Source organism: Barbus barbus (genome assembly GCF_936440315.1).
Source record: "Barbus barbus genome assembly, chromosome: 21".
NCBI classification, from domain to species: domain Eukaryota; kingdom Metazoa; phylum Chordata; class Actinopteri; order Cypriniformes; family Cyprinidae; genus Barbus; species Barbus barbus.
In genome coordinates, this window is record NC_136749.1 from 30,346,353 (window position 1) to 30,373,855 (window position 27,503).

The 27,503-nt window shown below is 32.5% G+C and overlaps 2 protein-coding genes across 3 annotated transcripts in view; both read left to right on the forward strand.

Moving 5' to 3' along the window:
- LOC306887734 (persulfide dioxygenase ETHE1, mitochondrial-like) lies at positions 1-25,501 on the forward strand. 2 transcript variants are annotated; one of them, XR_013785694.1, is made up of 8 exons: positions 26-264; positions 1,402-1,546; positions 2,842-2,990; positions 4,737-4,866; positions 6,786-6,875; positions 7,847-7,963; positions 9,108-9,985; positions 25,366-25,501. XR_013785694.1 is itself a non-coding variant. In XM_079445725.1 (7 exons), exons 1-7 carry the CDS (start codon positions 109-111, stop codon positions 9,152-9,154), a joined length of 834 nt encoding a protein of 277 aa, XP_079301851.1. In that variant the 5' UTR covers positions 1-108; the 3' UTR covers positions 9,155-10,321. The 2 variants fall into 2 exon arrangements, 1 of the variants encoding a protein (XP_079301851.1); XM_079445725.1 differs by lacking the exon at positions 25,366-25,501 and having other exon boundaries at positions 1-264; positions 9,108-10,321.
- The window catches only part of LOC306887719 (pleckstrin homology-like domain family B member 3), a 26,386-nt gene continuing 11,618 nt past the window's right edge, over positions 12,736-27,503 (forward strand). Inside the window, exons 1-8 of the mRNA XM_079445700.1 lie at positions 12,736-12,986; positions 14,747-14,782; positions 19,242-19,384; positions 19,459-19,560; positions 20,912-21,049; positions 22,127-22,255; positions 23,584-23,751; positions 26,307-26,417. Coding sequence (XP_079301826.1) covers positions 19,244-19,384; positions 19,459-19,560; positions 20,912-21,049; positions 22,127-22,255; positions 23,584-23,751; positions 26,307-26,417 — 789 coding nt within the window. The 5' untranslated portion in view covers positions 12,736-12,986; positions 14,747-14,782; positions 19,242-19,243. The remainder of the gene's footprint in view (positions 12,987-14,746; positions 14,783-19,241; positions 19,385-19,458; positions 19,561-20,911; positions 21,050-22,126; positions 22,256-23,583; positions 23,752-26,306; positions 26,418-27,503) is intronic.

Here is a 27,503-nt window from a genome sequence, read left to right on the forward strand (position 1 = left end):
GGTGTTCGCGGAAGGAGGCGTGACTCCCGCGTTTACTGTTACATTGTGACACCAGATCAGATCTGAGCGACGCTCGTCATACCAGTCTGAGCTGGAGACGGAAGTAAAATGAGTGCAGCTTTCTTACACAGACTGAAGCCCGCAGTGAGTGTTGCGAGCCGCCTGTGGAGCTGCAAACCCCCGCGGATCGAGCCGAGCAGCCTAGCCGCCTCAGTGAGACTCTACAGCGGACTGATGGAGTCCAGAGCGCCGCTCTTCAGACAGGTGAGCCGCTTCTGAGCTTCTTCTTCTGAAACAAGCGGGTGTTTGTGTGTTTAATGGCGTTCAATAAGCGCTAAACACTGGAAATAATAAGAACAACAGATCTACAGCAAGGTTATATAAGACTTGACCTGTTACACAATGATCTGAGTGATTTACACCGGCATAAAACAATACAGACACATAAAAGTTAAAGTTCAACTTTAACTTTAACTTTAACTTCTCACAGCATTTGGCAGAACTTTGAGTTCTTATGGATGATATTTATGTGGTTCTCCACACACTGTATAGAAACGTAATGCAAAAAGTATTTTTCTGACTCCTGTATGTTAAAACGAGCATATGGCATTGAAACAAACCCCTTATTGACATTCTCTGAATGACAGTCTGTTATAATATATCAATGCAGCTGTAATATCATACATTCAAGCAGAATATATATAAACCACATTAGCACAATTTATTTAACTTTGTGTGTGTGATATCAGGGGTCACTAATAGAAAATTACAACTTTTTTAATGATATCAAGGGTCACTAAAACCAAATTAGCACTTTTTATTTATTTATGTATTTATTTTTGTCATATCAGAGGTCTCTAAAACTAAATGAACCTAGTATTTATTTATTTATTTTTTAGTGATATCAGGGGTTACTAATACCAAATTAGCACAATTAGTTATTATTTATTATATCAGGGGTCACGAAAACCAAATTAGCCAATTTTATTTTTATTTATTTATTTATTTATTTTGTGGTATCAGAGGTCACTAAAACTAAATGAATCAATTTTTATTTATTATTTGTGATATCACGGGTCACTAATACCAAATTAGTAGATTTTATTTTATTCTTTTAATTATAATTTTTTTTTTATTATATCAGTGGTCACTAAAACTAAATGAGCATGTTTGATTTTTATTTATTTATTGTTTTTGTGTGTGTGATATCAGGGTCACTAACACCACATTAGCAGTGTTTTACTGTGGTATGCTGTCAGAAACAGTAGTTGCGGTGATGATTGTGTGTACAGTAACCTCTGTAGCAGCTGTAGTTTACAGATGGAGAGATATGAGTGGGATGTTGTAGCTGACTCATGCTGACTGATGGAGCCTCTGCTGCTGCTGCTGTTGTTCCCGTAGCTCTTCGAGTCTGAGAGCAGCACATACACGTACCTGCTGGCCGACACTGACAGCACAGAAGCCGTTCTGATCGATCCGGTGCTGGAGACGGTGGACAGAGACCTGCAGCTCATCAGTGATCTGGGCCTGACGCTCAAAGTGGCCTGTAAGCATCTCTTTTATTACTCTTATGTAGGGGGCGATACTGACAACTGATTTTGTTGATAACTGGAATTAGATGATATTTAGCTGAGCGTGTTATTAAACTGGTATCTTAAGCACTGCCGTGGACAGCTGACTCCTAAAGTGTTTGATATTCTTCATATTCTGTGTGGTGGTCAGTTCACACTGATAGAAATTAATCTATTCCAATAAGTTTAAACTGATTTTTACAGGCAGTTTTACCTAATTTTTCTAAAAGTGTGCATTATCCTTTGAGTGAAATTCTTACATTTAATCAGTGAATTAGAATAAGACATTTGGGCTGCAACCAAGCAAATGAAATCAACACTGAAGCTGCGTCTGAAGAGGCGTTTAGATGTATTTACACGCTGTTTAATGCAAGACATGAATGCATTTAACCTGCAATTACAAATGCATAAATAACGTTTTGATATATTAAACATAAAACTTTGAATACTGTTATTTGAAATTATTTAAATAATAAAAAGAAACTTTGAATGTGAAATTAAAACCGCCAGCAGGTGGCAGCAAGTCCCTGTTAATAAGTGAGTTGATTGAACCGAATCATTTAAACGGGTGATTCATTCAGGAACGAATCACCATCATGCTGCTCAGAGACACAAAACACTGCTGTAGCTGTGTTTGGAGTTATTTTAGTACAGCAAAAACAGGCAATATGGTGTTTAAAACGTAAGTAATTAACTTCTTGTTTATTAAACTGTGGTAAAAAAAAATAAATCAATATTACATTTGTAACCATGGTAATTTTTGGAGAAAAATACGGCACTCTTCGTGTGAAATTGATTGAACTATAGTCAACATCTGAAGTGGATCAGAGAAAGTTAATCAAAGTTTTCCTAAGACAAGAACGCATTTTGGTTTTGGGTTTTAGGACAACTTTGATGAAAGGTTTTTGATCCACTTCAAATGTTGACTAGCGTTTATGAAATGTTATAAATATATAAATTTTCTGCCCCCATATCTTGAATTTTGTGATCATTCTAAAAGTATTTTATTAGACTGAATCATGCAGTGAAAGAACACACGCGCACTCGTCTAGACTAATGCATGCACTCTGTAGGAATGTTTTTTGCAAAATACTCGATAATGTCAAATTATTGTCAAAACAACAATTATGATATTATCACAGATGATATATCTCGCACACCCCTTACTCTTATGTTTATTACTTTAAAGCTTAGGAGATGCATGTGAATTCAGGCCTGTGTGAAAGGTCACTTGTGTGAGATAAACACTGATGAATGATGTTCTGTGCAGTGAACACTCACTGTCACGCCGATCACATCACCGGCACCGGACTCCTGAAGAAGAAGCTGTCTGGCCTGAAGAGTGCTATCTCCAAACACAGCGGAGCCGCCGCCGACATCCAGCTCTCAGACGGAGACCGCGTTACCTTCGGCAAACACGTATGAGCCTAAACACACACAACTGCAGGACCTGAAAATATTAATAAATATTGAATTAAATAATTAATTTCTTAATTAAGATAATATATGATAGAGATATGGAAATATAAATGGAAATAAAGTAATATTTAATAATTGCTATTAATAAGGCTGGTTCAATAAACATTAAAATCCACACAAAAACAAAATCAAGAATGGGTCACTTACAGTTAATATAATATTTCTATTAAATGTAAATAAATAATAATATATTATATAAAAATACAATTTTGTACTGCAAATGATGAAAACTTTAAAATCAAGACTGATTTAAAAATAATATCATGAACATGTCATTTACAGTCAGCTTATTTATATTAAAAATATATAACTAAATAATATATAATATAATATAATGATTTATTATATAAAAATATATTTTAATTTAATATTAAATATTATTTTAATATTTAAGCAATACATTTTAAAATCCAAACAACAAAAATAAGATCATGATTGGGTTATTCACCGTCTATAGTTTATTTATGACAGATATAATCGCAACATATAATCATTGCAGTTAATAATGTTCACCGTTTGTAACTAACTGCGTGATTTTTACTGTACATTTCTGTCATAGTCACCAATAATAACCTACTCCTAAATATAATGTCCTGTAAAACTGCTTTGCAGTGATTTGTATCGTGAAAAGCGATATAAAGTTGAATTGAATGGACAGATCATTGATTTGATGTTTTCCTGACGGTGTGAAGGAAGTTTTACAGTGTTGTTGTTGTCAGATTATCAGGATTATCAGACTCTCAGCAGGTTCTATAATGAGTGAAGTGCTGATTATGACTAGGGATCTCATTTTAATGGTGCGATTATTTGCTAATGCTTTTATCACGGTATACGGTATTATCATGATATTGAAATCTAGTTACAAAAAAAGTGTTATACAGTATAACAGGTTTAATAACTTTTTCTTCTTATTACAAAAATAACTGGACATTTAAATACAAAAAGCAATACACAAAATATGTATAAAGTTAAAAACTTTACACGGGTTAAAGTGCAAAACCACAGGTATCCCTTTACAATAAGATCTCGTTAGTTAACCTGAGTTAATGCATTAATATTCACAACGAGCAATAGCTACATTTACAAGTTATTCATCTCTGTTAAAAAATGCAACTCTTAGTTCATGTTAGCTCATTAAATAAACTTTTGATTTTAACATGTTATTAAATATACCTAAGATTAATGAATGTTTAGAATCATTTTTCATTGGCAGTTTATGTTAACTAATGAAGGTAAAGTGTGACTGAACAATAATTAATCAAAACGGTAACATTTTAATTTAGGGTCTCTTAACTAGTTGCTTATTAGCATGCATATTACTAGAATATTAGCCATTTATTAGTAGTAATTAATGTCTTATTCTACATCCCTAATCCTACCCAATACCTAAACTTAACAGCTACCTAGCTAACTATTAATCAGCAGCAAATTAGTTTCCGGCTGCATTTCTGCTGTTAGATCAGCGCCATCTGCTGTCAGAGAGGGAAAGTGTGTTTTCCAGAGCTTGTTTACATCAGAGAACCAGTTGATGGAAAAAATAAAGCAGTCTTAAAATGCATTCGGAATAATTTGTAATAATTATTCTCTGTATTTTGAAGTGCCCATGATAACAATATCATGCATATTCATTATAGTGATATGCATTACCGAATACCGGCACATGTCTAATCCTGACTGTTATTTCAGTATGTGACGGTGCGAGAGACGCCGGGACACACGGACGGATGCGTGACGTACATCACTGAAGACGAGCGCATGGCCTTCACCGGAGACGCTCTGCTCATCCGCGGCTGCGGACGCACCGACTTCCAGCAAGGTCAAACCACACAGACACCTCATATCTCATATCTCACCTCATATCTCATATCTCATATCTCACCTCATATCTCACCTCATATCTCACCTCATATCTCATATCTCACCTCAAATCTCACCTCATATCTCACCTCATATCTCACCTCATATCTCATATCTCACCTCATATCTCACCTCATATCTCACCTCATATCTCATATCTCACCTCATATCTCATATCTCACCTCATATCTCATATCTCACCTCATATCTCACCTCATATCTCATATCTCACCTCATATCTCATATCTCACCTCATATCTCATATCTCACCTCATATCTCACCTCATATCTCACCTCATATCTCATCTCACCTCATATCTCACCTCATATCTCACCTCATATCCGTCCTGGACGACATAGATTCAAACGTGTAGAGTTTGAGGTTTTATAATGATATTCAGTGCATCAAAAACAATTCAGTGCAAGCAAAATAAAGTAAAAATTTAGTGCAAATTATATTTTCACACTATTTTTCACTAAAAAGAAAATAAGGAAGAGTGAGATTCAATCTTGTACATTGCTGTTCAAAACTTGGGATCAGTAAGATTTTTAATGTTTTTTAAAGAAGTTTCTTCTGCTCATCAAGATTGTATCTATTTGATCAAAAATACAGAAAAAAAGATATTTTGTGAAATATTATTGCAATTTAAAATAACAGTTTTCTATTTTAATATACTTTAAAATGTAATTTATTTCTGTGATCAAAGCTGCATCATTACTCCAGTCTTCAGTGTCCTTCAGAAATCATTCTAATATACAGATTTATTATCAATGTTGGAAACCTTCATTTTTGGGGGGGGGGGCTGTGATTTTTTTTTAGGATTCTCTGATTAATAAAAAGTTAAAGATAACATATATTTAAAAAATAATTTTTGTGTTACAATATACAAAGCAATTCAGACATTTGGGGTGAGTACATTTTTTTTCTTTTTTTTCTTTTTTTAAAGAAATTAATACTTTTATTCAGGAGTGATGTGCTAAATGAATAAAAAGTCATAGTAAAGACTTACAGGTACATCTCAAAAAATTAGAATATTGTGAAAAAAAATATCGTGATTTTTGACTTTCATGAACTGTAAGTTCTAATCATCAAAATTATAACTTTAATTATTACTTTACATGTATTGAATCTAGAATATATGAAAGTTTCATTTTTTATTAAATAAGTTACAATGAAAAACCTTTTCACAATATTCACATTTTTTGAGATGCACCTGTATATTGTTAGAAAATATTTCTATTTTGAACAAATGCTGCTCTTTTTAACATTGTATTCATCAAAGAATCAAAGAAAGAAGTATCACATGTTCCAAAAAACAATATGTAGCAGCACAACAGTTTCAACGCTGATAATAAATCAGTATATTATTATGATTTCTGAAGATCATGTGACACTGAAGACTGCAGTAATGATGCTGAAAATACAGCTGCAGATCACATGAATAAATTACAGTTTAAAGTATATTAAAGTAAGAAACTAATATTAGAAATTGCAATAAGATTTCACAATATTACAGTTTTTTCTGAATTTTTGATCAAATAAATAAAGCCTTGATGAGCAGAAGAGACTCCCTTAAAAACTTACTGATCCCAAACTTTTAGTGTATATGCACCAATATAACGACACAGTCATAAATGGTAATATTTACCTGCCCTTATTGTGAAACTAGTCAGATGACAAGCTGTTTAGAAAATGTAATGCCCAAATAAAAAGCAGAATATAATCACTGAAGCTACAATATATATATATATATATTATCCATTACATCATCCAGCACTGACAGCTGCTTGTAGATTCTTCCTGTTTGTTGTTTTTGTAGTACTTCAGATGTCCACATGATGACGACACAGTAACGCTCTGCACCTGTCTTCAATCAGGTAGTCCTCACAGACTGTATGAGTCTGTCCATAAGAAGATCTTCACTCTGCCGGGACGCTGTTTCATTTACCCCGCTCACGACTACAAGGGTACGTGATGACACTTGTTTACCGCGGTAAACTGTGAGACGCTGTGTGTTAAAGGCGTTTTACCACGGGACACCAAAAGCACTTTAACTGAAGGAAAATCACTGCTTTTGTCAATCTAGTCTGACAAAATCTGAAAAAAGACACCAATGTTAAACAAATTTATATTTAGATAGGCCCTATGAAATCTGTTTGAGTTTCTTTTTTTCAAATTCCAGTTTAATTTTTCTGGACTCGTTTTCAATGCTTAAATTAAATTGTATTTATCAAAAAGCATATCTAAATAATTAAACTCATGAAAACGATAGAATTTAACATTAATTTTTTTAAAAGTTTAACAAAAATGACATGTTTAGAGCCCTATTAATTTTTTTTATTGTTACCAGATTCTGGGTTTAAGCATGTCTAATTATTTGAAATATATAAATATATAAAAACAACTTACTTTATTAAAATATCTCCCAATAGCTCTATAAATTATGAATTCTGTGTTGTGTATTTTTTTTGTTGTTGACTTTTTTTTTTTTTCCTGGTTATCAAATGGAGGCATAAAATATTTATTTAATTTATCTTTTAATGAAATGAAAATTATTTTTTTATTATTTAGAATTTAGTATTTTTTAGGATTTAGTATTAAAATTAAAACATGTAATAAGTATTGTGTGATTATTCCTTTAAAAAAAAGATGTTTTAATTTTAGTAGTAATAGATACAGTCTGCTGAACTGTAGTAGTATATTTCTGGCACAATGTCTTCAAGTTAAACCAAACTTTTATTTTGACGGGTTGCTGTGAATACCGTTTTGTTTGTGTGTGTATATGATATGATGATTTTGTGCCTTAATATTTACAGATACTAGTCCATATCACGATTTGATTTAAGTGTACTGACCTACTTTTGATTAATTCCTCAAAATTAATTTTGTGTGTGTTATTTATTCTCCTGTTTGTGGTTCTCTGCTCTGAACGCTGAAGGTCAGACCGTCTCCACCGTCGACGAGGAGAAGAAGTTCAATCCACGGCTGACGAAGACTCTTGATGAGTTTGTGAACATCATGAACAACCTCAACCTCCCCAAACCTAAGAAAATAGGTACGGTATCTGTTTATTAATGCTGCATGATTAATTAGCAATTTTACAGTATTTTAAACGCAGCCTTGGTGAGCAGAAGAGACCTAAAACAAGAGTTGTTCATTTATCTTAATGTTAGTTTACACTTAGTTTAGTTTATAATCTTTTATCACCAGCCGTTCAGAAAGACATGACTGTCACTATTGTTTCACATTCTTTCGCTCTTAATTAAATCCACATGTTGTTTTAGGCTTGGACTTGTGAGAACGAGTGAGGTTTGCTGTCAGACCTGCTTCTAGTTCTGTGTTGCGCTGAATAAAGTCTCACAGGTTTGCAGCGAGCCGGTGTGTTTCTCAGGGATGTGTTCTCAGTGCAGGATGAGCGAGAACATGTCGTTAGCTCAGGTTAGTCAGGGTGTGTCGTGTTGCTCATCCTTGAGCTTCGTTTGATGGATAACGAGCACTAAAATCATGTAGAGCTTATTATTGCGTCATACTCTTCTCAAAACTCACTTATTTACAGTATCTTTTGTTTATTGACTGTCTGCCTCATTGTTCAAATCCATGCTTGCTTGTATTACATATCTGGTGCATAAGATGATCTCTGTTTGCTTTATTGGTTTAATTATATATGTGTCCCTGCAGCACAAAACCAGTCTTAAGTCTCTGGGGTATATTTGTAGCAATAGCCAACAATACATTGTATGGATCAAAATTATACATTTCTCTTTTATGACAAAAATCATTAGGATATTAAGATCATGTTCCATGAAGATATTTAGTAAATCTCCTACCGTAAATATATCAAAACTTAATTTTTGATTAGTAATATGCATTGCTAAGAACTTCATTTGAACAACTTTAAAGGAGATTTTCTCAATATTTAGATTTTTTTGCTCCCTCAGATTCCAGATTTTCAAATAGTTATCTCCGCCAAATATTATCCTATCATAACAAGATTATTTATTCAGCTTTCAGATGATGCATAAATCTCAATTTCAAAGAATTGACACTTATGACTGGTTTTGTGGTCCAGGGTCACATATTTGTATTTGTGTTCATGTTATCTATTAACTTTATATAAAGCGTCCTTTGAAAGGCACTTTATAAATAAAACAGTAGTATTATTATCTGATGTTGTCACTGTTTTTGCTTTGAATCCACAGATATATCAGTGCCTGCAAACCTGGTCTGTGGACTTCATGACATCTGAATGTGAACAAATGAATGTTTTAGTGATTTTACGGTGCGTATCGATGTAAAAACTACATGCAGTGATGATATTTGCATTAATGCACTCTTCTGATTCAGGGTAAATAGACAGATAAACCAGAACAATTATATATTAAACTCTAAAAAAAAAAAAACAATTGTGGGGATTTCATCAAATATTTGATCAAATCACGATTGGACTAATGATGGTTTGTGGTAAACGTATTTTTTTCAACATCAGCTTTAAATAATCAAGTGCTCTTGTAATGTGAAATGCATCTAATAATATATTTAGTAAGAAAAGCCTGTTTTTAATAAATGTTTGTCAGTTTTTCAGCTCTTTTGGGCTTTGTTTGACGCTCCTGAATGTTGCATTTCCTCAAATGGCTTCACCGTCAGGACAGACGAGAAAAACCAGCTTGATTTGCAAGTGAAATGAGCTGGAAGTTCATCTTGTGAAGGTTTGCATGAGTGTATCAGTGCTGATGAGTCTCTGCTGGCAGATTCTGATCTGTTTTCATTCAGACGGGCTTCATTCACGTGCAAATGTGGACCTTTGAGTGTTTCTGGTGCTAAAGGACAGAGTTTCTGCAGTGTAGATTCAATAAATGTGCTTTTAGGAGGCAGTTTTGAATTCTATACCTAAAGAAAATAGGTACGGTATCAGTTTATTAATGCTGCGTGATCAATTACAAATCACTGCCGAGATTTATCACTATTAATTACATATTGTGTTTTGGATTCATTTGAATTCTTCAATTTTTTTTGAAAGAAGTCTCTTCTGAATTTATTTGATCAAAATTGTGAAATATTATTGTAATATAAAACAGCTGTTTTCTCTGTGAATATGTGTTAAACTGTAATTTATTTCTGTGATGCGCAGCTGTATTTTTAGCATCATTACTCCAGTCTTCAGTGTCACATGATCTTCAGAAATCATAATAATATACTGATTTACTGCTCAACAAACATTTCTGATTATTATCAATGTTGAAAACATTAATATTTTTGTGGAAACTGTGAAATGTAATAGTAAAGCTCTTAAGATATACAGAAATACAGTCCAAACCAGTGCAGTTTTTGTTTTATCATCTCTTTTGGGTTTTTTTGAAACTCATTTAAACATCCTAATTGTTGCAAATAAATATAAATAATACTAATATTTTATAAATAAAAATAAAAAGTCTTAGTGTTTTTGTCTTGTTGTCCAGTACAAATGACTTAAGATTAGGTCTTGGTTCTGGCTGATTTTATTTATTGGTTTGTTTGTTCCCAAAATGAAGTGAGTTTATGAATAAAATATCTATCAGTGTAGTAAGAAAAATAAACCGAATTCAAAGGAAAAACTATTTAAGAAAAATTATTTTTCTTACCCCATTGACATATTTTTCTTGTTTTAAGCATTATCTTATTAAATACCTCCCAACTCTTTTTGTATCTTGTCTTGTTTAGTGTTTTTTGTCCTTTTTTCTTCAATGAAGATACATTTATTTGATTCTGGATTTGTCCTTGTTCTTTACTGTATCATATAATAATAATTTAATTACCTTAAATCCTTTAAATAATCAAGTGCTGAAACTCTTATAATGTAAAATGTAATGGTAAAACTCATCGAATGGCATATTTTATAAGAAAACTCTGAAAAACTGTTTTTAATAAATGTTTGGTCAAATCACTGCAGTTTTTCAGCTCTTTTGGATTATTTGAAATTGATTAAAGTATCCTAAATGTAGCAAATTTTACTAAATTTATCAAAATAATGAAAATAATAAACAGTAAATTAATAACAATAATTTTTTTGTCTTGTTTTTCCAGTACAAATATCTTAAAATTGACTTGAGAATGACTTATCTGACTGATTGATTTTCCCAAAATGAAGTGAGTTTATGAATAAAATATCTATCAGTGTAGTAAGAAAAATAAACTGAATTCAAAGGAAAAACAAGAATATTTGTCTTCACTGACATATTTTTCTTGTTTTAAGCATAAACTCATTTCATTTTAATCTTTTTTTTTTTAGAAAAACAAGTCTTGATATCTTTAGTCATTTTGTATCTTTACAAATTTTTTTTGTATATTTTTATTTTTAGATATTTTTACTGGAAAATGACCAAAACACTCTTCGCTGGCTCCACCAATGGTGTGTGTTTGGGGGCGGGGCTGACTTCACACTTGATTGACAGCAGTGAATCTGCTTTAGTTCCCCTCTAAACACTTGTGCAGGAGCTGTGTTATCTCTGTCGTTTGATTGGGCGTCCGGCCAGCGCTGCAGGCTCTAGTGCCCTTCATGAGAAGCAGCTCAATGCCAGGAACAACAGGCCACAAGCTTTCACTGTGTGAATAGAGTCACATGCTCATGAAGACACTAACGTCGCCTGCCTTTGCCAAATGATGCTCACTTAAAGGTCTGAATGTGTCTGACAGCATCTCGTGTGCAACTTTAGTGCACTAAAGAGTCGGCAGCTCCATCTGTTCAGTGTTTTGTCTGGGCTCTGTTTTAAATCTCTCTTTCTGTCTGTGTGACACTAAAGGACACTACACCACTCATGCACACTCACTGCTGCAGATTTATGAGTGCACTAAAGTCACACCGTCTCTGTCAATCCCTCAGAAGTGAACTGAGCAGCAGCTAGGGGTCATTCCTCTTCTGCACTATACCTTTTGAAAAACCCATAAAATATATGAGGTCAAACTCATCTGTATTAATTAAGCTGATTATTTACTCAATAATATAACAAATTAATGATTTAGTGTTTATTACCTGAACTTAAATGTCATATTTTTACGCCTGTTTTGAATTATTGCAATTATCAAACTGATTTGTGTCATTTGAAGAAAGATAATTAGAGATAATAAATTTTTTTCTTCCCTTTTCTTTCATGTCATTCTCCACCAAAAAAAATTCTTATTTAAAAAAAAATATGATCTCTAAAATAGTTAGTTTAATATTTTGTACAATATGATTAATATATATATATATAGATAGATATATATTGTATGTGTGTGTGTGTATATATATATATTTATATTTATTAGCCTATATACAGTATATATATATATATATATATATATATAGATAGATAGATAGATAGATAGATAGATAGATAGATATTGTATGTGTGTGTGTGTATATATAATGTGTGTGTATATATATATATATATATATATATATAGTGTGTGTGTGTGTGTGTGTTTCTGTGTTATAGGGTTATTATAGTTACCTGAAACGTTGACTGAAATAAAATATCAAAAACTTTTTATTTCAGCTATAGTTGCAAAGAAAATATTTTTAATTTAGTGTAATTTGATGTACTAAAACTGAAAAAAAATATTAAACAAACTATATAGACAAAATACAAAAACTACAAAAAAAATATATATATATATGGTTTGATATTACTATTAATAAAAACTAGGCTATAATAAAACTACGATGGGTGGTATATGTTATATTTAACCTGTGTAACGTTTGGTACTATTATGTCGCTTCACCTGTTGACGCTCAGCGGACATCATTGGCTGTGTGTCAAACCCTAGTGACGCGCCCTATGTAGACAGCGTGCTTGAGCGTCACGTGCTCCTGACGCTGACTCCCGCGCGCCGCCCACACGCTGTCTATGTAGGCGGCGCAGTAGAGTTTGAGACGCGGCCAGTGTGACACAAACACACTCCACACTACTGAGTGAAAGTGGGAAATCCCGCTGGCCGTGTCGAACCGTATCGCTTCACATGAGAAGCCCGTTTAATAAGTTTATCCGTCGCTGTTTTCTCGTTATTTAGTCGTCCTCAGACCCCGGGACCGTTGGCGGATTTCAGGCGGAAGTTTCTCTCAGGTATGATCGGGACGTTTATCTCAATTTATCGATAAACCAGACGCGATTAACTGCACGGATCTCTGCCAGTTATCTAAATATAGTTTTAAATATAGTTCAGATTCAGAGATTTTAATTCTTGACAGAAATGATTGATTGACAGCTCTGAAACCCGCCACCGTGAGTGAAACTAACTAACCTTAACCTTCATTAAACCTGCTAGCTTTAACATCTACAGACGGGTTAACTAGTCCAGATCAAGGGTTTATAATAGTCCAGATCAAGGGTTTATAATAGTCCAGATCAAGGGTTTATTATAGTCCAGATCAAGGGTTTATTATAGTCCAGATCAAGGGTTTATTATAGTCCAGATCAAGGGTTTATTATAGTCCAGATCAAGGGTTTATTATAGTCCAGATCAAGGGTTTATTATAGTCCAGATCAAGGGTTTATTATAGTCCAGATCAAGGGTTTATAATAGTCCAGATCAAGGGTTTATAATAGTCCAGATCAAGGGTTTATTATAGTCCAGATCAAGGGTTTATTATAGTCCAGATCAAGGGTTTATTATAGTCCAGATCAAGGGTTTATAATAGTCCAGATCAAGGGTTTATTATAGTCCAGATCAAGGGTTTATTATAGTCCAGATCAAGGGTTTATTATAGTCCAGTACAGTTTTAGGAGAGCTGCAGTCATACCATGAGAATCTGTCAAATACTGAGGAGTAAATAACAATACTATGATCATTTACTGCAGTTATTATTAAACCAGCACAGTATACTGGATGAGACTAGTTTACACTGAAACCGACTCCGAGTTTAATTTAACTGTCACTTCATTATTAATGATGTTTTAGTGAATTTACAGTAAATATTATTTAACATAAGTGTTCACTTCATCCTATAAATCATATTTAATGTCATTATTATGTATAAACCAGCATTATATCAGCTGTCAGTCACTTTAGAGAACAAACAAACAAACAGTATATGTATATATACTAAGTTATGTAATTTGATTTTTAGAAAATAATTACAAATTAATTAAAAGGAATTAGTGTAAAAAAAATAACAGTAAAATAAAAAAAATAAAAAGTAGATCTCAACATCTTTCATATTTGGTTGCAATTAAAACAATTATTAAAATAAATTATTAAAAGTTAGGGTCAGCATTATGCCAGCCATCAGTTACTTTAGAGAAAAAAAGTGTAAACAATGTAAATCAATAGACTAATTAAATATATAATCTAACAAACTTATGTACTTTGATTAAAATAAAATAATCAATAAATATTAAAATAAATTAAGGTTAATATTATATCAGCTGTCAGTATAAAACAGTGTGAAAATGCAAAAAAACTCAAATTAAATAATGCATGTAATTTTATTAAAATAAATGTAAATGATTAAAATATTAAAATAAGTTAAAAAGGACTAAAATAATTACACAATATATACAAATTATTAAATAAATAGTACATAATACAGTACTATAATGAGTAGAATAATGTGATAATATTAATAAAAAATTATTTGTTATAAATGCATATTTTACAAATATTTTCAATATGAATATTTCACAGTATAAATTGGGTTATAGACCGTACATTAAAATATATGAAATGTTCTGCTGATCATATGTGGAGATCTGACTGAAATCCCTCCGTATCGGTGGATCACTGCATGCTCGTTGTGTTTGAGGTGATCTGACTGCCTGAAGAATGCTGAGCTGTACTCTAATTATAACGAGGCGTGCTAAACGAGTCTGTTTCTTGTGTTTAGTTTGAGGAATGCTGTCCTGACACCAGCTGCACACAGGTGAGGTGTTTCATTCTGTGTCTTACTTGCCATTTCTTCTAATTATTTGAGTGAAAATTGTTTTGTCATTGTAATTGCTGAAAAACTATTATTTGCTAAAATGCCTTTACATTATCACACTTTTTGGACCACGGTAGTACCATAGTATTTTGTTCTTTTACCATGGGATTATTGTGGCTTGCTTGGGATACATTTAGACAAATGCTATGGTAATACCATCATTTTGGGAATATTTACCATAGTAATACCATGGTTGTCTTTAAAATGGAATATCAAGTGAAAAGATGTAGAATTTCCCTTTGGTAATTCAGTACCATGATGTTACCACGGTTTTCACATTTTAGTGAATTTAAAGATGAAATATTATGTTACATAAGTGTTATACACTTTATTTGCACACTGTACATCACATTAGCTGGCATCTTGTAAAAAAAGAATGATAATTATAAATCTAATTAAATTAATAAATAATTGGATTAAAATAAATAAAAATTACTAAAATAAAAAAAAAATTCAATAAATAATAAGTTGCTGTAAAGTATAGTGAATAGACAAAAACTCATAATAATGTAACATAATAGAAACTCAATATTTTCCAAATAATATTTTAGACATATTTATAGTGTTAATATTTCACATTATAAATTGAGTCTCTATGCATAAAAAAAATAGATAGCTGCCTTTAAAATTTTCGGATGATTATATTTGGGGGTCCATTTGACTTTATTTTAATTTAATTGTAAATGCTGTCATGTAGATCATCATTTTCACCATGTACAATGGTAATACTGTGGTATTTAGGGGGCAGTCGTGGCCTAATGCATAGAGAGTTGGACTTGTAACCTGAAGGTTGTGGGTTCGAGTCTCAGGTCTGGCAGGGATTGTAGGTGGAGGAGTGAATAACCAACACTCTCTCCTCTCTCAATACCACGACTGAGCTGAGACCCTTGAGCAAGGCACCGAACCCCCAACTGCTCCCCGGGCGCCGCAGCATTGGCTGCCCACTGCTCCGGGTGTATGTTCACTACTGAGTGTACACTTGGATGGGTTAAATGCAGAGCACTAATTCAGAGTATGGCTCACCGTACATGGCCACACACCACTTCCCTTTCTTTTCCCTTTCCTTTATTTGCTCTTTTACCATAGCAGTATTCTGTAAAGTACCTTGGAATACATTGATCAAATACCACGGTAATCCCATCATTTTTTAATTTGAGTTTTTTTGTAGTGAGCTTTGCTGCAGTGTGTTTTGTTAGCAGACGGCTGAGAGAAGTGATTAGTGAGCGAGTGTGAATGAATGCTGGTTAGTAACGATCAGGAGGGGCTCGTTATATAAGCAGATGTTTATCTGCACTGCCGCTCCTCTGCAATTACAGAGCATTATTCTCTCATTACAGCCCATCCTTTCTGTTTCTCTTGCTCTCCCTCCTGACTTTCCTCCCGTGTGTCTTGTGTATTAAAGTGAGCAGAGATGCATTTTCACTTTATCACTCCTGCACTTCAGACCTTCATGACGCTCTGAGCTGGAGTTCAGATAAACAGCAGATTAGATTGGGTTTGCTGGTGTCACATGTGGCCTAGTCTTAGTTAACCTAACTAGTCTTTACACACGGGATGAGTCAGGCAGGCTACTGGACCGGTTGTGGCGTCCTGCTTCCCCTAACACCCAGTGAGCTGTCTATATAGGCAGCATTATGTGTTATGCTGACTTCCAAGAAACTATCTTTTAGCTATAGAGCTGATAAAACTTTATATTATTTATTATATTTTTTTATTTTAATTTTATTGTTTGTACACAATTATTTAATATTTATTATATAAACGAAATACTTCCAAGGCACTCACGTGGTAAGATAAAAAGCCTTTAATGTACCGAGCTTAAATCATTACAAAATAGTTCAGATCTACACGTTTTAGCAAAAGCAGGCTTCTTCAGGACACACATCAATTACTCAAACAGGTGTTCTTAAACTGGTGTTAATTAATGGATCATCAAAAACAGCTGGTTAATATGCAGGTGTGGCTAAGACTGGCTTCTTGGTACAAAAATAAATCAATTAAAAAATACGAGGGGAAAAAAAACGATGGGAGAGAGAAAAAATAAATAAAATAAAATATGAGGGGGAAAAAAAAAAAATATATATATATATACAATGGGAGAGGAAAAAATATGAGGTGTATATATATATAATATATATATATATTTAAATATGAGGTATATAAATATATATATATATATATTTAAATAAAAAAATTACACAAAACAAAATACGAGGGAGAGAAAAAAAATACAACTGTGTAGGTATAAAATTATACATCATTAACAGTGCAAATTACAAAAATGGTAAAAAAAAAATCTATTTCGTCCATATTTATATTTTATTTTATGCTGCCTTCTAAGACACTGTAGCCTATAGCCAAAGAACAGATACAATTTTATATTATTTTATATATATGTTTATATTTAAACTAAATACATTTAAATATTAAATAAAATTAAAATGAGAATTAAATATTTATTTATTTACTTATTTAAGACCTTCTTTTAGCCAGAGCAGAAAATATTTTATTTTATTATTTAATATTTATATTTTATATTATGCTGCCTTCTAAGAAGATACAAACAGGATTTATATTATTTTATATGTATTATTTATTTTATTTATATTATTTTATATTGTGCTGCCTTCTAAAACTACTTTTTTAGCCAAAGAGCTGATGCAATTTTTTATTATTTTATTATATATTATTATTCTTTTATATTTATATTTTACATTGTATTTTATTAATTTTAATAAAAGATTTACATAATATATAAAAAAATATATTTACTTTAATTTATATAATATATATAAAATAATATAATGTAAAATTTTATATTTTACCATTTGTTTTATATTATAGTAGTTTATATTAATATTTTATAATTTGTTGCATTCTTTTAGCCAAAAGCAGATAAGATTTTATATTATATTATATTATTTTATATTTATATTTTATATTATGCTTTTTTTCTAAGAAACCCTCTTTTAGACAAATAGCAGATGTTATATCATTTTATATATATTATTTTTTATATATTTTGTATTAGCATCGCACGTTTCCTTTGCAGAGAAGCCGGATTGCAGTAAGTCTGTTTTTTTTTGTCATCTCAACAGTGTTTAGCTGATAAAATCTGCCGGGTCTAGTTTTGATCAACGGTACATGTAGTAAATACACACACAATAAGACCTGCTTTTGTCATGAAGGCTGTCACTAAATTCCTGTTTGAACAAGCTATTGTGTGTGTGTGTGTGTGTGTGTGTGTGTTCAGAGAGGCTGTGGTTATTTTAGGAACAGACTCCAATCTCTCTCTGTGGAAATATGAAACCAGTCTGTGACATTTTAGAAGCCATGCACTTCCTCCTCTGTGTGTCCGTCTGTGTTTGGAGCTCCTCGTATCTGAGTTTTATATTTATGCGTGTGCCTGCGAGTCCTAGTAAGGCCTGGGCTGGTCTGACAGAGAGAGCAGGGAGAGGCTGGGAACGCTTCGGACAATGACGGGCGAGAGTCTGTTCCCACACTCAGCGTCAGGAGCGAACACAAAAGCTTCAGAGTCATTCACACTCAGCTGTGGCCTTGTTGTGTAAAACACCTGAACAAGCTGGAGAAGAATCCAGCTACTGTCTGTCATTCATGCTTTCATCTTCACAGCCTTTACTGTGGTTTGTTTTGGGGAAAAGAGAAAGAAAATGCTTTTGTATCCCTTTCTATCCAACTTTTATTTTGCAAGAAGTTACTGCTTACTTATAACTGCTTATTTATAGCTGATTTCATAACCAATAAAAATCAAAATATACATTTATAAATTATAATAATGTAATTGAAAAAAAAAAAAAATATATATATATATATATATATATATATATATATATATATATATATCTAAGCTAAATAAGTATAAATAAATGTATAATATAAATAAATGAAAAATGACATTAAAATGACAATAAATTAATACAATAAAATTACACTATAATTAAATTATTTTTATTATTTATTTTTTTATTTCTGCTTATATTTTACATTTTAATGTTACATTTTTATATATTTATAGTTAACTTACGTTTTTATTTTTTGATAATTACATTTAAATTGTTATTTTTATTTCTAAAACAGACAATGACAGCTATTATTATACTTGAGCTATTAAATAATATGTAATGAATATTTTAATAGTAATAATTTTTATTAAAATGCTAGTGTTAAGCATTTCTGGTGAGTAACATTTATTTAATAAAGCAACATCTAGAACAGAACATACACTGTTTACCAGTCAGGATTTCACTTTTACTGTGTTGAGTGCATGTTAGCTTGAGTATCTGTCATGTGCTGCCTCCCTCGAGCCGGATTGAATTACTGTAATGCGCAAGCGTCCCATACCTGCACACTTAACCAGTCTCCACTCCTGTGTAATCAGACATGCCCGGACACAATATGGAAACGCAGAAGAGTCAATGGGATCCGGTCTGGAGATCGCCGTGGATCGTGAGAGTGGAGCAGAGCTCCGCCTCCTCGGGGGCGGAGTCAGACACCGAGGGCAGCAGCACAGAGAGCGAGCGGGTAAATACACTCTTTCCTCTCATAACCAGTCCAGCGAATCAGCCGCACTCATCTCTCGCTCTGTGCTTAACCAGTATCGAGTGAAACAGGGAGGCAGATCCTCGCTGACATCACCGTCGATGGTGCAACAGCGAATCACGGAGCTCGAACAGCAGAGGGAGGAGCTGAAGATTGAGGTGAGTTTCCTTAATGAAAAATATGACTTGGATGAGACGAAGGCGAGACACTGCCGACATCATTAAACGCTAACTGTGACTATATTATCATTGGTGCTGGGCAACGATTAATCGCATCCAAAACATATATATGTGTGTGTACTGTGTATTTATTATGCATATATAAATATTTACATGTCTATATTTATATTCATATAATTTATATTATATATAAATATATTTAATATAAAAACATAACATATTTGTCTTAAATATATAGATGCATGTGTGTGTGAGATCCTTCAGACATCATTCTAATATACTGATTTGCTGCTCAAGAAACATTTCTGATTATTATCAACGTTAAAAACAGTTAAGTACAGTTTTTTCAGGATTCTTTGATGAATGGAAAGATCCAAAGATCAGCATTTATCTAAAATAAAAAGCTTTTGTAACATTATACACTAGACCACTCAAAAGCTTGGAGTCAGTATAATTTATTTTATTTTTTTGGGGGGGGAAATTATAGAAATTAATACTTTTATTTAGCAATGATGCTTTAAAATTGATCAAAAGTGATGATCAAGACATTTATAATGTTACAAAAGATTTCTATTTCAGATAAATGCTGTTCTTCTGAACTTTCTATTCATCAAAGAAACCTGAAAAAAATCTACTCAGCTGTTTTTAACATAATAATAATAAGATTTTTTGTGTGAGCAGCAAATCAGAATATAAGAATGATTTCTGAAGGATCATGTGACTGGAGTAATGATGCTAAAAATTCAGCTTTGAAATCACAGGAATAAATTATATTTTATAATACATTCAAATAGAAAACAGTTATTTTAAATCGTAAAAATATTTCAAAATTGTACTGTTTTTGCTGTGCTTTGGATCAAATAAATGCAGGCTTGGTGAGCAGAAGAGACGTCTTTAAAAAACACTAAACATCTTACTGTTCAAAAACTTTTGACTGGTGGAGTATATCCAAAATATCTTTAGATTTTTTTCAATAAAAAAAGAGGAGAAAAATCCTAGATCCTAGAGTTTTCATGCTTGGGTTGCCAGATGTGTTTAAATGCTCCAAACAGAGTTTCTCTCGTGAAAGGACACACAATCTGGCAGCCATTTGCACTCACATTGCAGAAAAAAAAACTGATGATCTGAAAACATCTACATGTTTTTTGTAAAATGAAAAAGATAAATTGAGCTGTGCGTGTTTTCTGGTGTGCAACTGTATAAACAATAACATGCATTTTGTATTATCCCTTTTATTTTAGTAAAATAATTAACATTGTGCAGATTCTGCAAGGTGTATGTAAAATGTATGCAACTGTATGATGGAATCTAAAGGTGTTTTCTGGTGTAGCTGCAGCTGGAGGTGGCTCTGCTGCGAGGGGAACTGCAGGCCGAACAGGAGCGTCTGCGCAGACACACAGAGCAGCTGCAGGTGCTGCAGGAGAAGAACAGGCAGCGGAAGAGCCAGCACTTGGCCAGCAGACAGAAGGTCTGCATCTGATCTCTTCACCCTTATTAGGGCTGTCAAAATGGCTGAAAAACCAAATTCGATTTTTGTACTTAAATATTATCAATATTCAAGACATAATTTCAGTTAGGGGTACAAAAAAGCTTTTGGCTTCTCTCCTGAGGCCACAAGAGGGCGCATAGAGCAAAATATTACTAATGCACATTTCTTCAAAGCAATAAATTAACACGACTATCTTTGAAAAAAAAGTGCATAATGTTTAAAATAATGTTTATAAACCATATATGTTACTCTGAACCACAAAACCGGTCATAAGTGTCAATTTTTTGAAATTGAGATTTATGCATCACCTGAAAGATGAATAAATAATCTTTCCATTGATGTATGGTTTGTTATGATCGGACAATATTTGTCTGAGATACAACTATTAGAAAATCTGGAATCTGAGGGAGCAAAAAAATCTAAATATTGAGAAAATCTCCTTTAAAGTTGTTCAAATGAAGTTCTTAGCAATGCATATTACTAATCAAAAATGAAGTTTTCATATATTTACGGTAGGAAATTTACAAAATATCTTCATGGAACATGATATTTACTTAATATCCTAATGATTTTTGGCATAAAAGAAAAGTCGATAATTTTGAGCCATACAATGTGTTTTTGGCTATTGCTACGAATATACCCCAGTGACTTAAGACTGCTTTTGTGCTGCAGGGACACATATAATTAATTAAGTTGCTTAAACTATTAGAAACAAAACAGCGTTGTGTATGTATGTATAACACAAGTTTAACACAAAGGACCGAAAAACAATCCCAGAGTACTTTTGCATCTAAAAACATGAGATGCAGTGGGATGCAGAAAAACTGCCATAAAGTCTCGAGACAGGTTTTTTTAAAAGTTGAACTTGCATTAATTTTACCTGCGGCTCTCTTGTGTGAGACGCGAGTGCGATGCTGATAGATGTCCCTCTAGAAAATGCGATAAATATGCGTTTTATTTTAAATTCGATGAATGTTCGAAATTCAATTTTTTTTGACAGCCCTAACCCTTATGATGCATGATTAGTGTTTGAGCTGAAGACGTGCTGTGCTTCAGGAGCGAGTTCAGCTGGAGGAGCAGCGTCTGAAGGTGGAGGAGGTGAAGAGGAGGTGTGAGGAGATGGAGAAACAGATTCCCTCGCAGCCGGAAGACCAGCGAGAGCAGCTGCTGCTTCGGCTGCAACAGGTGAACTCAAACGCTGCTGCTCAGAGTTTAATGAGTTTCATGAAACATTGAGTGGCCTGTCATATCGACCAATGACAGATGAGTAGGGATGGGTACCAAGAACCGGTATTTATTTGGGTCAATACCGGACTACCGATAAGCTTCAGGACAAACGATACTGTTATTGATACTCGCATTGGTTTATCTCCGTATACTCCGCAACTGGTGTTGCTTAGCAACTGTTTGGTTGCCCACATTCTTCAAAATAACCTTTATGTTCAACAGAAGAAAGAAACTCATTCAAGTTTTAAACAACTTGAGAGTGAGTAAATGATGACACAGTTTTCATTTATGGGCGATCTATTCCTTTAATATTAATAAAACAAAACACAAAGAGAAAAATCACTCCCTGCTCTTGACTGAAGAACTTTAATACATTTGCTAAAGTTCAGCAGTAATAAAATAACTTGAAACTTTCAAGTTTTCACATCAGCTTTTTGCACCAAATAGTATCGATAAGCCGTATCGTTATCGATAAAATAAACGATCCCTACAGTAAGATTTTTAGTGTTTTTTAAAGACGTCTCTTCTGCTCACCAAGCCTGTGTTTATTTGATCCAAAGCACAGCAAAAGCAGTAATATCGTGAAATATTTTTACTATTTAAAATAACTTCTTTCTATTTGAATATATTTTAAAATGTAATTTATTCCTGTGATCAAAGCTGAATTTTTTAGCATCATTACTTCAATCACATGATCTTCCGAAATCACTCTAATATACTGATTTGCTGCACAAAAAACATTTATTATTATTATTATATTGAAAACAGCTGAGTAGAATTTGTTCAGGTTTTTTCGATGAATAGAAAGTTCAGAAGAACAGCATTTATCTGAAATATAAATCTTTTGTAACATTATAAATGTCTTTATCATCAATTTTGATCAATTTAAAGCATTCTTGCTAAATAAAAGTATTAATTTATATAATTTATTTCCTAAAAAAATAAAATAAAAATTATACTGACTCCAAGTTTTGAATGGTATAGTAGCGTAAAATGTTACAAAAGTTTTTCATTTCATATAAATGCTGATCTTTGGATCTTTCTATTCATCAAAGAATTCTGAAAAAAAATTACCTAACTGTTTTAAATATTGATAATAATAATAATAATAATCAGAAATGTTTGTTGAGCAGCAAATCAGCATATTATAATGATTTCTGAAGGATCATGTGACACTGAAGACTGCAGTAATGATGCTGCTTTGATTCAGCTTTGATCGCAGATCAATTACAGTTTAGCAGGTATTCACAGCTATTTTTTTACATACAAATCTGTTTGGTTTCCAGGAGAAGGATGCGCTGGAGGTCACAGTGCGGGCGTTTGAAGACATGGAGTTCCACATTCTGGAGCTGGAGAGCGGAGTGGAAGACGAGCAAGAAGGAGAGGATGGAGAAAGTGAAACGATCATCGAACGAGAGATAACCAGAGTACAGCACACACGCAATGCTTCTCAGGTGAGAGGAAAAACAGTCCAGTTTAACTACAGACGGCTCATCAGGATCATTTACGTGCTTTACACTCCTGTCTAGTAGGATTTATTAAATGCACTTCACTTTATTTGCTTATAACTCTGTTTATTAGTAAATGAGCACATCACTCTACTTTATATACACACATCTGTCCAAATCACAGTTGTGAAATAAGTCTGACTTCAAGTGTCAGTTTGTTGCAGAAACTTCTGACTTTCTACTAAATGGAATTTAGTGAGGCTTCGTTACAAATCATTGTTTTCAAATGGGTCACTCTCATTGGCTGTAATGACCCTCTCACTGGCCTCTCATTGGCTGTTATGTCATCAGTATGTTATGCAGCACTGACGTATTGCTCGTGCTGACACACCAAACACAGTCACATGATGCAGTAAACGAGCTAATTACATCAGGGGCCACAAAACAGAGAGAGCGACTGAATGAGAGTGAGTCGGGTTACATGGAGCTCCTATAAACTGCTTTAATCCAACTAAAAATAATCTATGCACAAAAGTGCATATACATATTAATAATATGATTAAAATAGTATTTGTTATTTAAATTATGTATAATATTGATAGAGCATAAATGTTTATACAGGGACACACATATGTGACCCTGGTGTTAGTTTTTTGAAACTGAGATTTATACATCATCTGAAGATGAATGAATCATCTTTCCATTGATGTATGGTTTGTTATGATCGGACAATATTTGAAAATCTGGAATCTGAGGGTGCAAAAAAATCAACATATTGAGAAAATCACCTTTAAAGTTGTTCAAATGAAGTTCTTAGCAATGCATATTACTAAACAAAAATGAAGTTTTGATATATTTACTGTAGGAAATTTACTAAATATCTTCATGGAACATGATCTTAATATCCTAATGATTTTTGGTATAAAAGAGAAATGTATAATTTTGATCCATACAATGTATTTATGGCTATTGCTACAGATATACCTGTGCTACTGATGACTGCTTTTATGCTGCAGGGACACAAATAGTGCTAATAATGTTATACAGTGTGTGACCCTCTCTGTGAAATCCAGGCTAAAGTCTCAAAATATAATTATGAGAAAACAAGCATCAAAGTTTGATTTCAACCATTAATTTCACTATGATTTCAATCTTTGTCATGGCCTTACTCAGTCAATATTAAATATATCAAGGTTAAATTGTTTTACAGAATGTAAGGATAAAGATGTTTATTTGTAGAACACAGTAAATCACAAAAACTGACTTTAGCTGGGTTTTCACAGCCAGGGTCACATATTTATTTTATATATAGATATTACATTTAATATTGTAATATTATACATAATAAATATTGTTTGTGTGCATATACATATATATAATATTTTAATAATATGCAACATAATTATAAATAAAACACACATACACACACACACATAAATAAAATAAAATATATATATAAACAAGCAGAAATATATTAATATTTCTGAACAATATAATATATTTCTGCTTGTTTATATATATTTATTTTATTTGTGTGTGTATACATCTCTTCTGCTCACCAAGGCTGCATTGATCAAAAATATAGTACAAATAGTGAAATATTATTATAATATAAAACAGCTGTTTTCTGTGTGAATATGTGTTAAACTGTAATGTATTTCTGTGATCTGCAGCTGTATTTTCAGCATCATTTCTCCAGTCTTCAGTGTCACGTGATCTTCAGAAATCATAATAATATACTGATTTACTGCTCAACAAACATTTCTGATTATTATTAATGTTGAACACAGTTGTGCTGCACAATATTTTTGTGGAAACTGTGATATATTTTATTTTTCAAGATTCACAGATAAATAGAAAGTTCAAAAGAACTGCATTTATTTGAAATAGTAAAGACTTCATATTGTTACAAAAGATTTCTATCACTTTTGATCAATTTAACACATCCTTTCTTAATTAACAGTATTAATTTCTTTAAAAACAAATTACATAAAATTTAATTTGTTAATAATAATTTTATTTATTAATTAAAAATGTTCTCAGATTTTGGGGGAAATAAACCAGCAGCAGGTTGTCCAAGTCACATTCGCATCAGCCGTGTGTAGTGTGCAGTGTGTAGTATGCAGTGTGTAGTGTTCAGTATGTAGCATGCAGTGTACAGTGTGTAGTATGCAGTATGTAGTGTGTAGTATGCAGTGTGCAGTATGTAGCATGCAGTGTACAGTGGGCAGTATGCAGTGTGTAGTATGCAGTGTGCAGTATGTAGCATGCAGTGTACAGTGGGCAGTATGCAGTGTGTAGTATGCAGTGTGCAGTATGTTGTGTGCAGTATGTTGTGTGCAGTGTATAGTATGTAGCGTGCAGTGTGCAGTGTGTAGTGTAGATTGAGTGTAATGTGATGTAGTTTAGTCTCATTGACTCAGCTGCTCCGGATGACAGATCTCTGACCCTGAGTCTCTCTGAGCGCATTATACCATCAGTGCCAGACCGAAGATCACCGCTGAATGTGTGGGTTCTGTTCACGCGCAAAACCTCTGACCGATTTTGTGGCTGTCTTGCAGGAACGAGCTCAGCAACTTGAGAAGCAGCTGAAGGAAATGGAAAAAGAAAAGGATAAAGCGTTGAGTTCCCTCAGACAGGAGAGGAAGGATCTGCTGCACAAGTCTCAGAGGGTAAGACGTCTTCACGCTGCTTCTGTTAGATCTTCACAGTCAAACAGTCCATGATCTTCTGTAGATGTGGCTTGTGTTCCTCTTTCAATGTGTGTCTGTGGGATTTATTCACCTGTTTTATGGTGCGTCTGAACACCTCAACCAGTGCAGTTATTGTTAAACAGAACTAAACATACAAAAAACTTACATTTACAGATATAACATCATAGAATATTAAAAAATCAGTTAGTTGCAAAGACAAAGTTTCTCATTTTTATTTAGTTTCAAGTTCTAACATTACAAAATAAATATTGAACTGACAACAAAAACAGCACACAACAAAATGGCTAAAACTTGAACTAAAATTAAAATTATACAAAAATGAGAACTAATGCAAAATAATAAGTACTAAGACAAACAAATTTACTAAAACTTGAACTAAAATTACAATAGAAAAAATATACTAAAATGAAAACTAATGCAAAATATTAGTAAATACTAAGATCGTATGATACTAAAATAACACTGTCCTGAGCCAGTGTCGTTATCGTAACTAAAACTAAAAATACTAAACATTTGCATTCATTTTAATAAATTGAATGTAAACAGAAATAAACAGAATATTACAAAACCTAAACATTATTTTAGTAATGTAAATTTTCCAATTTTTATTTAGTTTAAGTTGAAGTACTAAAATTACTACAACTAAAATTGACTAAAACACACAACAAAATTACTAAAACTTTAACTAAAAATAAAAATAGAAATACAAAAATAAAAATAATTAATAAATACTTAGTAATGATAATAAAATCACACTTCTCCTAAACCAGTGTTATTATCGTTAACTAAAGCTAAAAATTCTAAACAACATTTATGTAAATTGAAATGAAACAGAAATTTAATAGAATAATACAAAACTTAAACATTATTTTAGTTATGTAAAATTTCCAATTTTATTTAGTTTAAGTTGAATTACTAAAATTACTAAAACTAAAACAGAAATAAGCAATAAAAATGACTAAAACACAACAAATTTACTAAAACTTTAACTAAAAATTAAAATAGAAATACAAAAATAAAAATTATTAATAAATACTAAGATAG